At 31.7% G+C, this 13888-nt stretch overlaps 1 protein-coding gene and 1 long non-coding RNA gene across 2 annotated transcripts; both read right to left on the bottom strand.

The window, feature by feature from the left end:
- Positions 1-3148: 3148 nt before the first annotated feature.
- On the bottom strand, positions 3149-5370 carry LOC143074103 (uncharacterized). Its single transcript, XM_076249651.1, has 4 exons — positions 5254-5370; positions 4452-4541; positions 3817-3904; positions 3149-3234 (listed from the first exon to the last, which is right to left on the bottom strand). Exons 1-4 carry the CDS (start codon positions 5368-5370, stop codon positions 3149-3151), a joined length of 381 nt encoding a protein of 126 aa, XP_076105766.1.
- A 347-nt stretch (positions 5371-5717) lies between these two features.
- LOC143074637 (uncharacterized) lies at positions 5718-7611 on the bottom strand. The gene is made up of 3 exons (XR_012977983.1): positions 7455-7611; positions 6459-6536; positions 5718-6007 (listed from the first exon to the last, which is right to left on the bottom strand). It is a non-coding gene; the product is annotated as an uncharacterized LOC143074637 (long non-coding RNA).
- Positions 7612-13888: the final 6277 nt, after the last annotated feature.

The raw sequence follows: 13888 nt of genomic DNA, 5'->3' as shown, positions 1-13888 counted from the left end.
GTATATTATAATAGTTGTTTGGAAAATAAATGTTGGGCATTTTCGCAGAATTATATGATAAAATATTATCATAAGGAAATTATTTAATTACTAAACATAATTGTTAACTGAACTTTTTAAGTGGAATTGTTCAATATATATTTATTGTTCCTGTAAAACCAGGTTCTGAAAGTGCTACAGGAAGTTTTTAGGACAGTCATTTGAAATCTGATTTGCGTGTATGCGTTAGAGGTGAGTTAGAAAGAAAAAAATATTTAGTTACAATTATATAACATTAATTAGGATAGTTTGTTCTATTTTTTCCTTTGTCTTTTCTAAAAAATGCAAAAAGATTAAAAACATGGTATAATTTGAATAAGTTTTGAAATGAAGCGCAAGGACAACTGAAGTGACATTGGATTCAACAGAGGCCTACTGTTTCCTTTTAATATGAGTGGTGTGCGTTAAAATACTGATATGGCATGTCTTCATTGTTGCATTGCGGGTCTCAAAGTCTTTGGTGGAATATGAAAATATACATAATATTTATAACTTAAGGGGGCTCCTGGGTATAAATCTATTTTTTTGTCTAACATAGGATTTCGCTATATTTTTATGCTCCACATACGATAGTAGAGGGGCATTATGTTTTCTGGTCTGTGCCTTCGTTCTTCCGTTCGTTCGTCCGTCTGTGCGTCCGTTCGCTTCAGATTAAAGTTTTTGGTCAAGGTAGTTTTTGAAGAAGTTGAAGTCCAATCAACTTGAAACTTAGTACACATGTTCCCCATGATATGATCTTTCGAATGTTAATGCCAATTTATAGTTTTGACACCAATTTCATGGTCCACTGAACATAGAAAATGATAGTGCGAAGTTCAGTTTAAAGTTTTTGGTCAAGGTAGTTTTTGATGAAGTAAAAGTTACATCAACTTGAAACTTAGTACACATGTTCCCTATGATATGATCTTTCTAATTATAACTCCAAATTAAAGTTGTGACCCCAATTTCATGGTCCACTGAACATAGAAAATGATAGTGCGAGTGGGGCATCCGTGTACTATGAACACATTCTTGTTTTATAAATGAACTTTATCATATACTTTAAAGAAAAATGAAATAAAAAAATGGGGTAACTGTTCATTTAAGCTCACAATCTGCCTCCGGAAGAAGCATTCATTTTTGTTAATGTTCTTTTTTTTGTTGAACTAATAGGAGCTAGAATAGAGGTAATATCGAAATAAAAAAATAACCTAATTACAGAAATCGCTTAAATTTTACAATTATTTAGTTTATTTACAGCTTATTTAAAACAATAATAAAAAAAAAAAAAAATAGGTCACCGATGAGTTAAAAAAGATATTTCAAATTTAATGCCAAACAATGTCATTTTTTCTCCAAAGGGAGATAATCTGGAGCTTTTTTTTCAAAGGATAAAAACATTTTAAAAGTCATCTGGGGCCAAACGGAATCGATGTTTTGGGTTGATTTTTGTACCATATCATAAAGTAATAACTAATAGTAACTGAATCCATTTCTAAAAGGGAAAATGCATTCTTTTCCTCTTTGATACATGTCAACCATTATACTTGCATGTACTAGTTAAAATACCAATGCAGATCGACATATATAACTGACTTCATTGCAAAGTTTGAATAATTTTGAAAATTATAACACCCATACCATTGATATATCACTAGCAGTGACATTGAAATTTCCCCCAATTATTTTTTGATAAATTATAACAGTTTTGTCTTACAGAATTGGAATAATTTTAGATCGATGTATACATATTTTGGTCATTGGACCAGAATATAAAAAATATCGGGTTAGTTCTCAATTTGAATAAATCTGGTATGGCTGAATCCATGCATGAACCCATCATTTCAAAACAACACAACGAACTGTTATTTGTATTTACTTGCGTAAAACTGTTTATGCTTGAAGAAGTCTGGTCTTGAGACCAAAAACAGAAACACTTTAGACATTAGGCGTCAGTTCTAAGTTGTTTATATTTAATTAATTTAAACAATAAAATGTTACATTCATGCAGATGATAGCGCTATTGTCCAACAGATTTTGGTCTAAAGACCAACTAAATGAATGATATCAAATAAAATAGTATCAATCTTATTTTTCTGGTTCTTAGACCAAGAACAAAATTGAATGTAAAATATAATGCGTATAACACTTTTTGGTTCTTAGACCAAGAACAAAATTGAATGTAAAATATAATGCGTATATTGCTTTTTGGTTCTTAGACCAAGAACAACGTGAAAATGTTACTCTAATCACAATTGTTCATAGACTAAAAAGTTACATACAGTATATATACATAATCAACCGGTAACATTTTGTTTTCAAATATTCAATAAGAAGATGTGTTATGATTGCGAGTGAGAATACTCTCCGCAAGGGACCAAATGACATAAAAAAGCTATAGGTTTTCTGTGACATACGGCCTTTTAAAAAGAGCAAAATCCTTACCGAACCTTCAACAATAAAAAGCCCCGAAATGATGCATATTTCTGGTAAAGAAAAACGTGTACCATACAAGTCGAAGTATTTATTGAAAGATGAATTTCATATAAATGTTTCTGTTTTTAGATCTATATTAATTGATTACAGTGAAATTGCATATTACTTTGGAACACTTTATTTGAAATTAGATTTATTTTTCTAACGATTTTGTGAACCGGGTGTATCTGTCTTTAATATTGAAATATACGTTGTAGATACTAATTCGCTTCACCTAAAATGGTAGAAAACTTAAAGTCAATGATATTAACTAGCATTTATCCATTAAACATCACTACCCAACTTAAAATGCAATTAATAAGCTTAATGAATCAAAAGTTAAACGTTTATTATTGGTATATTCTATTGCTTTCTTTTTTTTCGCAAATTTCTGGTGTTAAAGTAAATGATAAAGAAATCCACAAATTTGTCACAGTGACTGCTGTACTTCCTTACGCAGAGTAGCTATATGATTATTTCTATGACAATTATTAACAACTACGCAATATCTACAACATTTTCTTTTATATTATTTCTATAGGGACAACAATAATAATTATAAAAAAACACATGTTCGTCAAATATTTCTCCTCTTTGGCTAGCATCATAGTTATCCTCCAATGATGGACATTCTCCTTTGTTTCAGCAAATCTGTCTATGCTGTAGATATCTTTTCTGCTCTTACATATTTCAAAGGGAGATCTTTGACAAATTTATCAAGATCGTACTTTACTTCATAGCCTGTAAAAAAAATCAATTTATTTTTAAAAGATCTGAGTATTAATGAATAATAAATTGTGGTCTAATTTTGCTTGAATGTTGAAACTATAATGATACTAGTAAAGAGTAACTGACTTCAATCAAGTAGTGGTGACAAGCCTTAAAAAGTACGTCCATCGGAAAATAGTACAAACATGTTCAGGACGATGCAACGCCTAAAAGTAGTACTTTGGAAAAAATCCATATTATAGTAAATTTGATACATGGCGTTCAGTTTGCAAACAGATTTAAAACAAAGTTCATAAGTAAAACAATTTATTGAAATAAATATATACCGAAACGATAGTTTAGTACAAGTACTGTTCTGTAAAAATAAACGCCAAGTCTTTTTTTGTTGAATTGCTTCATCAGGATTGCTACCATGATTTGGAGAATTTTAATAATATGATTATTTTTCAACTTACATACATTTTGTACATGTGTTGATTGAGTACAAACATTTCCACTTTAATTTCTTTATACGACAGAATTATTTTGTACAGTCTGATATAATATCTGATAACACTTGTCCTCCAAATTTTGTTTTAATAAAACAGTACTTACCTTTTCCTGTCTTCATTAGTATTTTTGCAGTGTACCAACACTTGTCTGGATACCAAAATGCTTCAACAGACGTACCAACTTCAAATTCCTATAACATAAATGAAAAATAAGCATCTTACAACTGCACAAAACATATGATAGAGTTTATACCACACCGTGTATTTCTTCGTGTCTAGACCAGAAAGATTGACAAGGTTTAAAGACATGGCCGACTGGGATCCACCTATCTAGCAGTTAAACTCGTCCTAAAAGTAGGTTAAAAAAGCGTACTACATGTATTGTCGTAATATGTAAACCTTTTAGCAAATCTTCCCCTCTGAAATTATATTGCCAGATTTATCTAAATTCGACAATACTCATCATTGGAATATTTTGTTTTAAAAAATTTAATGATTCCACCTGCCAACTAATATGGCCCACATGGCTCAAAAAGATTTGGAGTAAAGCACAAGTTTTGAGAACTTTTTTTTCAAAATTGCTCTGGATAGAAAACATTCTTGGAGAGACAGAAATGTCCAGAATGTTCAAATTTGCCCACTGTCTATTTACGCCAATACTGTCACAGCCAGAATTATTCTGTAATTGGAGATTTTGTTATAATTGTTTGTACACCTTTTTTTTATTCTTTTATTTACCTTTGAACTCATCCTTCTTTTCTTCTTGTTTAAAGTGTCACTGCAGTCATTTTTCAGTTTTTGTTTTGGAGTCGAGACTCTATCAGATACCTGTAAATATATAAAAATATGTTATGTATATCTTTTTAAGAGACTTTATGAAAAGTGTTCTAATGACAATGGCACGTCACAGACAGTTACAGTAATATGTAGTCATAAACAGCAAACAAACTTAATATACAAATCTATATTGAAAAACTTAACGTACACTTGACATACTAGACTGATATACATAATAGTCAACAAACTTGACGATACACACGTTGGAACTAAAATTTACAATAAACTAGAATAAAAAGGAAAAACTAAAATTATCCAATGAAAATCAATCATTTGTAAAGGAAATGCATATGAATAATAGAATCTGACCAAATACAAAAAAGAGAAATTATGAATACAGGGGTCAAAATTATTTTGTAACTTGCAACGAAAGCAGAACTACACGTGTACGAAACTCAACAAATCTTCCCGATTTTAAGTTAATTACGTACACTCAGATCAACAAAGTTAATATCATTTGTTGAACAAACAAAAAATGTCTTATTGTAAAAAAGAATGGGTGATATGATTGCCAATGATACCAAATGACACAGAAATTAACAGCTATAGGTCACCGCACGGCCTACCATCGTTAGCAAAACTCATACCACATAGTCAGCTATATACAAGTCCCCAAAAAGACAAATGAAAAACAATTAACAAAGAATTAAAGGACATTTTTTTTTATTGTTAGGTAAATATATACGTAGGTTATAAAACTTACAATAGAGTAGTTTACTTGGCTTGTGTGTTTTTCAGTATGTTGACATCTAATAGATTCTTCAAATTCCTGAACTTTCTTTTCTAAACAACCTTTTGCTTCTTCCTGTAAAAACATCATTGTTTTCAGAGTTTGCGTATTGAGAACATTTAAATAAGCACTATTTTATTATTATGTTTAAAACAGGTACATAACATGCAAGATGTTTATTGTATAAACCATTTTTCTTTGTTGTCTCTCGTATTTATTCTAAGCTGATAAATATGTTTGATTAATTATGTAATGCAAGATAAAGATCAGCAGACTGTATGGTCAATTGAACAAATCTTTATGCATCATTAATGTGATCTTATAACTATCGTAAGTCTGTTTCAGAATATTATTCCACATATCATCAACAAAATAATAAGCGTTTTGTCTAAAGGGCTATTACAGCCCTATAAAACAGAATATTCAACTTACCAATTTATTGTACATTTCTTCCAGGGTTTGGTATTTTGTTTTTTCAACTTGTAGCAGATTACTAGATTTTTCATTTTTATCAATCTGCTTATCCAAGACAACTTTGAGTTCAGTCTCTGATCTCCTCAATTGCTGTAATTTAATTTCAAGTGCGCTGCATTTTTTCCTTTCTTGATTCAACAATGTCTCGAAGTCCTTTGTTTTCTTTTGTTCTTCTGTCAACTTTGATTTTAATGTTGATGAAGTAGTTGACAATTTTTCTCTTTCGGTAGTCAGTTGTTTTATTTTACACTCACTAGATAAATATAATAAAATTACTCAATTATTTAATGGGTAAATTCAAATCGGCAAAGACACATTTTAAATGCTTGCCATGAAGAAGAAGTGAACTATTCCCTTATTACAGTTAAACCAGCTTGCAACAGAAATTTGCGAGTCTAGTATTTAATATTAAAAAATTTCATCAACAAATTAAAACATTAAAATTTAAAAAACGGTAGTTTTGGAATAAAATCGTAAACTAAAACAAATCAAAATGGCAGTTTTGTGCCGCCAGCCATGCAGTAGGGATTTATGATTTATATGCGCGTTCGGAAATGCACCAAATGATGTTCAAACATTAAAGTACGCAATCATATAAATCAATGACATTTGGAAATCCCGTGAAATGATAAAATTCAGAAAAAAATTGTCATAAATGGAGGCATGAAACTTATTCTGTATGTTCGTTTAAAGTGCTAAAGTACCTTTCATTAATCTTTCTGTCAACATCTGACGGATCTGCTTTTGTTTTCCCAGTTGTTTTCTTTCGATCTGAACTAACACTACAAAATAAATCCAGTGATATCATCAAAGTTAGTAACTTCAATACTGATATAAGTACAGTGCGAGCTTTTTTCTGTAATATTTCAATATACCGGGGTTTTTTTTAAATGAAAGGTGGGCTTATTACCAAAAATATCGATGCGATCTATGAAATTGCACTTTTTATACATTAAGAAAAAACCAAAAAAAAACATAAGTTTACAAAATTACAAGGCTGCAGTCTACATCAACCACCAAATACACGACCTATCGAAAAGGTTGACGAGATGAATTTGCGATTGACATTTCATAAATACATTTTTTGTTTGTGATTTCGATAAAACGAAAGATCTTTGGTAGTCTTTGTGTAACTTATTCACAAAATGTATATAATGGAAAATTAAGAGCTTGACAAATTGCATGGCGACTGCCTATATTTGTAAGGCTATGTGTTGTCTCTAGATAGTTTTAGTTTATATGTGTCGTTTGGTTGCTGTCTCTCATAACATTGCCTGCACATTTCCTTTATTCTTGTCTAAGCGTTTATTAGATATTTTTTTGTGTTTTGTTTTCGTGAAGAATTTTATAGGTGATAAATCTTTGAAAACTGGTGTGTACATTCCTTTTTTCATAATTTATTTTTAATATCATAATATTACAAATGAATTTCCTTACTGAGGTCGATGAAATGCTCCAATTTTTCCTTAAACTGTGAATTAAATTACGAAAGTCACGGTTCTTTTTTTTTTAATAACATTCCCGATATAACGTAAATGTTTGCTGAATGCCTTTTGAAGCATAATTTACAAACCAAGAAATGAACAATTAATAGTAAGGAAGTATCGTTCATTTACAAATATAAAATCAACATTTAAGAAAATCATATAATGCAGTGAATTTGTTTTACAGTACACACGTCATGATTTGCATTTATTTACCTTTCTACTTCTCTCTTAAATACTCTCCAGTCTTTTGTCTGTAATGTTTCTTCCAAAATATGTATTTGGTTATCACTAGAAAGCATTGAAAAATCTCTCAACTGTGTAACCTTTAAAGATCCTCTTGGAGTATTTCTAATTTCATTCATTTCGAAAGCGGAACAGAATTCAAAAAATTTTCTCCATACTGAATCCTTTGATTTTGCAATTTTTAAAACAATTTTGTACTTGTTATGAAATTCTTCCGCCTTTCTGTCCATCCCTAGAATGGTACATAAAATATCTTTCCATTGCTTTACTTCACTATTTTGCATGCAGCTAATATCTGTATCTCCTACTATTTTTGTTGCTTCTTTTCGAAACACCTTTACTAAATCAACAAAACTTGTCGGTTTTCCTATTGTATTAGATGCATTGTGTTCATATCCTAATTGTAGCGCCAACTCGTCTGGTAATTTGTTGTATAACCGACATGTTACCATGCTAATAGGTTTGGTTTGGCTTGCGAATAAACATTGTAGCGCATGTCTTGTATGATTACCACCTAAAGTTTCAACTGCTACTTTGCCAGGTTCTTGAAGAAGCTTTGACAAATTATCTATATTAGTAGTAACATCGCTGACAATGTTGCCAATGAGAATTGTATGACACATTTGCTGATTTTCATAAAATTGTTTTAGACAGTGAGCATGTTTCGTGTCCAGATTTCGAAAACAGCGATCATCGGCAGGTGTAATTAAGTTCTGAATATGTACCTTTAATGTGTCTCCTAAAAGTAAACAAATGCTATCATTTTAGAATGGAAAATCAGCAATTCAAAATATACAAAAAGATATGTTGTTCAGTTAATGAGAAAGTGTTTGAACATTTGAAATAAAAGTAATATTTCTGAACTTTGATATGGTTACAATTTCCAGTACCCGTATACGCAATAAGAAAAGACCTCCTCGGTGGTCTTGCTTCTGGAAGCGATCCTTGTAATCGTGTGTTCGATCCCCAAGTTTGTTCAAAACTAAGACTTACCCATTTTTACTTTTTCGCCAAACATGTAACATTTCGTAGTAAAAGAAAAGAACTGAGAAGTACTGGGTTAAAACACAATTTAGCATGCTATCTAGTACAATATATGAGTGTATTAATAAAACATTAACACTCAATCGCCATTATATGCCCATCATATTTGCCACTGGACGTCACCGTCATCGTAATCGTCATCGTCGACTTAAAAATTAATACCTGCGGCTTCTCCGCTGAGAAAATAACAGTCTCCAATGTGTCCTTGTATGATGACTCTTCTTCCGGAGTGTTACATAATGAATAAAGCCTAACGTCTTGGCTGGGCTTGTTGGATAGACACATATAATATAATATTTTCCACTGGACATTTAACATAAATTCAACACATTCACTATTATTTTTTTAAATGGTTATTAAACAAAAACAGCAACTAGAGAAAAAATATATTACGCGATGTCAAAAAAACAGACAAGTATAAAAAAAAAAGAAGATGTGATATGATAACCAATGAGACAACCCCTCACAAGAGACCAAATGACACAAATTAACAACTATAGGTCACCATAATACGGCCTTCAACAATGAGCAAAGCCAATACAACATTTGGTCAGCTATAAAAAGTAAGATTAAAAGACACTATACTTCATACCATGAGTAGCACCTATTAAGAGAATGAAGATGGTATATCATACCTATTAAATAATCGTCCAAAATTGACTGCTCCACTGTAACTGGTGTGCTATCGGAAACGTCTTCTTTATTTATATGCGCTCCAGTGCAAGAACTCATGCTACGTTCTAGAATATCTTCAACTGTCGATGCATCTGTTGCAAAAATAAAATATACATAGCATTTTCGCATCGTAATTATGGTTTTTATTCAAATAGTAAATAATTTTCATTAACATGTTTTACTTGATCTTGGTCTCTTCCAGTTTTATTGTAAAATCATATATATATTAAGTGGAATATATTTTATATTACTTGCATACCTATTTTAATTACACATGACTATTATTACGACGCAGCAGATCAATTGTTTGCAAGAAGGAGGATTAAAAAAATACCTTCAGAACTGTCCATTGGTGACAATAATTTCGTGTGGACTGGTGACATACGCGTCGAGGATTTTCTTTGCACATTATCCAATGTGTTTACGTTGTCGTCAGTCCTGGTTAAATCCTCCCCTCCCGTTACATCTATTCACAGAAAAAGGCAATATCTTGAATTAGATTTTTCGTATTTGTCACAACAATAGAATGGAACTTTGCAAACACAATTATTATAATGTTAATTTTAATGTATGTTTTGTAAAAAAAAAATCTTCCAATTTCTTGTATCATTTTTTGTACGGATACTCGAACAAAATCGTAACGTTCGCGCCATGTTTTATGCTTTAGAACTAAGTTAAACGAATAAAATTGACCACATGACCCATATTATGATTCAGTGAATAGAAATAAAAACTCTTAATTATAACAGAAACAAAACCAATCTCTGTTGCAAGAAGTCGATGTGGCAGGAAAACTGGCAATTCTGGTACGATAAGGCCTGTTTTCTCATTTCTTAAATTCTGTTTCGGAAAGCTACGTCTTATGTTAGAATAGTCCCTGAGATTTGAATGTTTGTTTGGGTGAACTTCAAAACCACTAATATTAGCAACTGGGTGAGGTAAGTTGGTAAACTTCCTTTCATAATTCAAATATTGTAATTATCATTCATTTTGCAGGTGTTCCGTGCGCCAACGTGACACATGATTTTTTTTTATTCCAATGTCATGTCATAAGAACAGTTTTAGCTGTCTAAATTGCCATTATTTTCTCCGTGTCACGCCGGTGCGTGTTCAATTTTTTAAAGAAACAATGACAATGGAAAAAATAGGGGGGGGGGGGCAAAAGACCTTTTGTCCGTATAGACGGCCTGTCCATTATTATTGAATATTTTACGGATACAGCATTTCAATTGCAAGTTTTACACAGCTCATAATTCCATAACTGCATTTTTATTACATTCCATTTATATTGCCCCCCCCCCCCCCATTTTTGAACATTGTATTTCAGTGGCTGATCCAAAAGGGGTCTGTGCGGAAAAGTGAAGATGCAATTTAAAAACAAAATATTCGCAAATGTAATACGGCGATAATAGGACCTCTATAGAATCGTTATTTGTCATCTCGCATACTAGTATACTATAACTTCTTTTATTCATAAAATATGAATTAATATTATTGGTTATGGTAAGAGTTTTTCAATCTGTTTTTTTTCTCATATTTACGGATTAGTTTATATTTTTAGTAACTTGTTTTCACGAAAGCGTGTGTAAATATCAAATATGTATTAAAAGAATCACATCTACCTGAAATATTCATATTAACTTGGTTCTTCGACTGATCGATATTATCTGTTGAAGATGTCTGTAGCTGATAATTATCTACGTTTGCTGTAAAAGTTATGTACATATTGTAGTTAAAACTTGTTTGCTACAGTTATATTCTTCAGTAAAAAAAAGACAATTCGAATTGGACAAGTAAACATAGAAAAGCACTCACACGCACACTACTAGTACATTGCAGTAGGCAAAGACAACCAATAACCCACCCCTTTTGCCTTTTTCTTTACCCCTCCTATCACGAAATAAAACACATACAAACACTTAACGAATATACCAATACAAGTTCATTGATATTATCTAGCCAAGAAAGTGCCTCCGTTGAAGCTTTGCAAACATTCCATAGAGCAATTATACGGATGATTAACATTGACCATTTGGTCACGTACCAGCAGTTCATTAATTAATTTGTTGAATAAAATCAAATTTTTAACCACAAGTACTATTGGGTGCCGTATCAGGTCCAGTGGAGTATTGAGCGAGGATTACTAGTCATGGAAATAAGCTATTATCAATGTTTGTTCATGGTAGTCATTTTCTAAAAACAATTTCATCCTCTTGGCATCGCAACAAAGTCAATGTTTAAAATATATACGACAAAAACTTAAGCCTTCGTTCGATTAAGGATGTTAGCTTCTCTTTTTGATAATAACTAGCTTTTTAATCAACTGGTATATATTGATATTATATAAATAACTGAACATAGGCTAAAAAGCAGGAAAAAATAATAGGTCCGCGACTTTGTTTTTTAAAATATAATCAATTGAAAATTTGGCGGGAAATGATTCTCTCTTAGAATGCTCACACATTTAAAATTTTGGTACCTTTTTTCTTTCAAACACTTTGAAAAAATAACAAGAATTGTATTAGATTTTAATGAATGACTAGTTTAACTATATGTAAAAGTACACGGATGCCCCACTCGGCACTATCATTTTCCATGTTCAATGGACCATGAAATTGAATAAAAAATATAATTAGGCATTAAAATTAGAAAGATGATATGATAAGGAACATGTGTACTAGGTTTCAAGTTGATTGGAATTCAACTTAATCAAAAACTACCTTGACCAAAAACTTTAACCTGAAACATGCACCTTCATTTTTTATGTTCAATGGACCGTAAAATTGGGGTCAAAAGTTTAATTTGGTTTAAAAATTAAAAAGATCATATCATAAGGAACATGTGTTCTAAGTTTCAAGTTGATTGGACTTCAACTTCATCAAAAACTACCTTAACCAAAAACTGAAACCTGAAGCGGGACAGACGGACGAATAGAAGGACGAACGAACGGACAAACAGACGGACGAACGAACAGACAAACGGACGAACGGACGCACAGACCAGAAAACATATTGCCCCTCTACTATCGTAGGTGGGGCATAACAATATGAATTAAAAAGTAAGGGTTGGTAGTTTTTTTTTTTTCATTGGTACTACATGGAGAAAAGTAGAGGATTCCGAATATCTGACAAAAGGTCAAAATCAAGAGTAGCAGTTGGCAATCCTCGGAGTCGCCGCTACTCTCCTTCTATCTTTAGATGGAGGTACGGATTCGGCCGAGTTGTGACGAATGCAAGAGAAGCCAATATCCATACATATACTATATACTCATGATACAAGAACAACACACAAATTTTAAATACATTTCTCACCTTTCAATGAGTCCCATATTTTCATAAAACCTGAACGAGTCTTGACAGCTGGCCCAAAACCAAGACCTTCGCATAAGTTTTTCAAACTATACATTTTCGCTTTTCCAGATTCATATGTAACCTTAAATTATAAGAAAACATCATGTGTTTTGTGAACGTTGACAAGCATTGAACATGAAGCCAACATTCGTATTTCTGTATTGACGAAAACTAATATACATGTATTGATCGATATTGTGTTAAGTCTAGTCTAAGAATAAAATAAACTAGAACACACCCGTGATATCGCGGGTCCGTGACTAAATTAAAGTATATAACTATGCGCAAGACTTATCTTAGTATTAGTACTGTCATCTGATAAAGCCGGTCATGCCGATTATAAGATACACAATTTTCTCTGCTTTCAAATCTTTCTGTTTGAACCCGTCGAACTGGAACTTATCAATTATTGGTAATATTAATTATTTGGAAAACAAAAGGTCGATTCTGGAATGGAGTATTTTTTAATCAACAGCATTGTCCTATATTAGTTATAAATAAAGTTGAATTCTTTGATTCGCTGTTTTACGTCATGCCCGCTAACAAATTGAAACTTATTTTCAGTCCAGATTTTTAGTATTCGTATTGTTATCTTAGAAAGTCTTACGGATTAAAATACTACAATAGGTAACAATTTGACAATTTAGTAGTGTCAACCCTGTGATTATGACCCGTGTATATAGCATATTAATCCTGAATACACCGTTTGGTGGTGCGCCTGTCAGATGCGGAACGTACAGATAAGGTAATAGGTAACAGGTGATTATACTATTGGTATCGGTATCGGACTCGACCCGGAACTTCCTAATTATTGGCAATATTAATTACGTGGAAAACAAAAGGGCCTGGAGTGGTGTAATTTTTAATCTACACCTTTGTACTATATTAGTTGTATATAAAGTTGAATTCTTTGATTCGTCGTTTTTACGTGATGACGGCTGACAAATTGGACCTCGTAATTTTAGTATTATAGATGTGATTTGTATGACCGTTCCACATTAAAATGAACAGTTGGTACTTCACAAGGGTAAATGTAATAAGAATATGCAGCTTATTGATGGATTAACATTTATAAAAGTATACTTCATTTTGAAAACAAGAGTGGAGATATTTGTATAGAGAGATGTACATGATCAATCAATGATTTTGTTTGAAACACTGACATGATGTCAAGGAATTCAAAATCTAAATGTACTTGCCCTAACATTTGAAGATGTCATTCAATACAGAAGAAGAAAAGTTTATAGTTTTAGAGTTTCCTATGTTTACAACTCCAAACCAATGTTCTAAGAAACAATAGTATACAAGTAGTTCACTAATTTTGTCAGTGACGTA

This window comes from Mytilus galloprovincialis, chromosome 5 (genome assembly GCF_965363235.1).
Source record: "Mytilus galloprovincialis chromosome 5, xbMytGall1.hap1.1, whole genome shotgun sequence".
NCBI classification, from domain to species: Eukaryota; Metazoa; Mollusca; class Bivalvia; order Mytilida; family Mytilidae; genus Mytilus; species Mytilus galloprovincialis.
Note: the sequence above shows the minus strand (reverse complement) of the source record. Positions and strands in the feature narration are given on the sequence as shown.

Excerpts from the sequence above, each read along its gene's own strand:
- LOC143074103 (XM_076249651.1), bottom strand. The coding sequence starts at position 5,370 with ATGATGTTTTTACAGGAAGAAGCAAAAGGTTGTTTAGAAAAGAAAGTT. Across the intron at positions 4,542-5,253 it reads GCCAAGTAAACTACTCTATT|GTATCTGATAGAGTCTCGAC; the intron begins GTAAGTTTTATA and ends ATATATTTACAG. Across the intron at positions 3,905-4,451 it reads AAAGAAGGATGAGTTCAAAG|GAATTTGAAGTTGGTACGTC; the intron begins GTAAATAAAAGA and ends TTTATGTTATAG.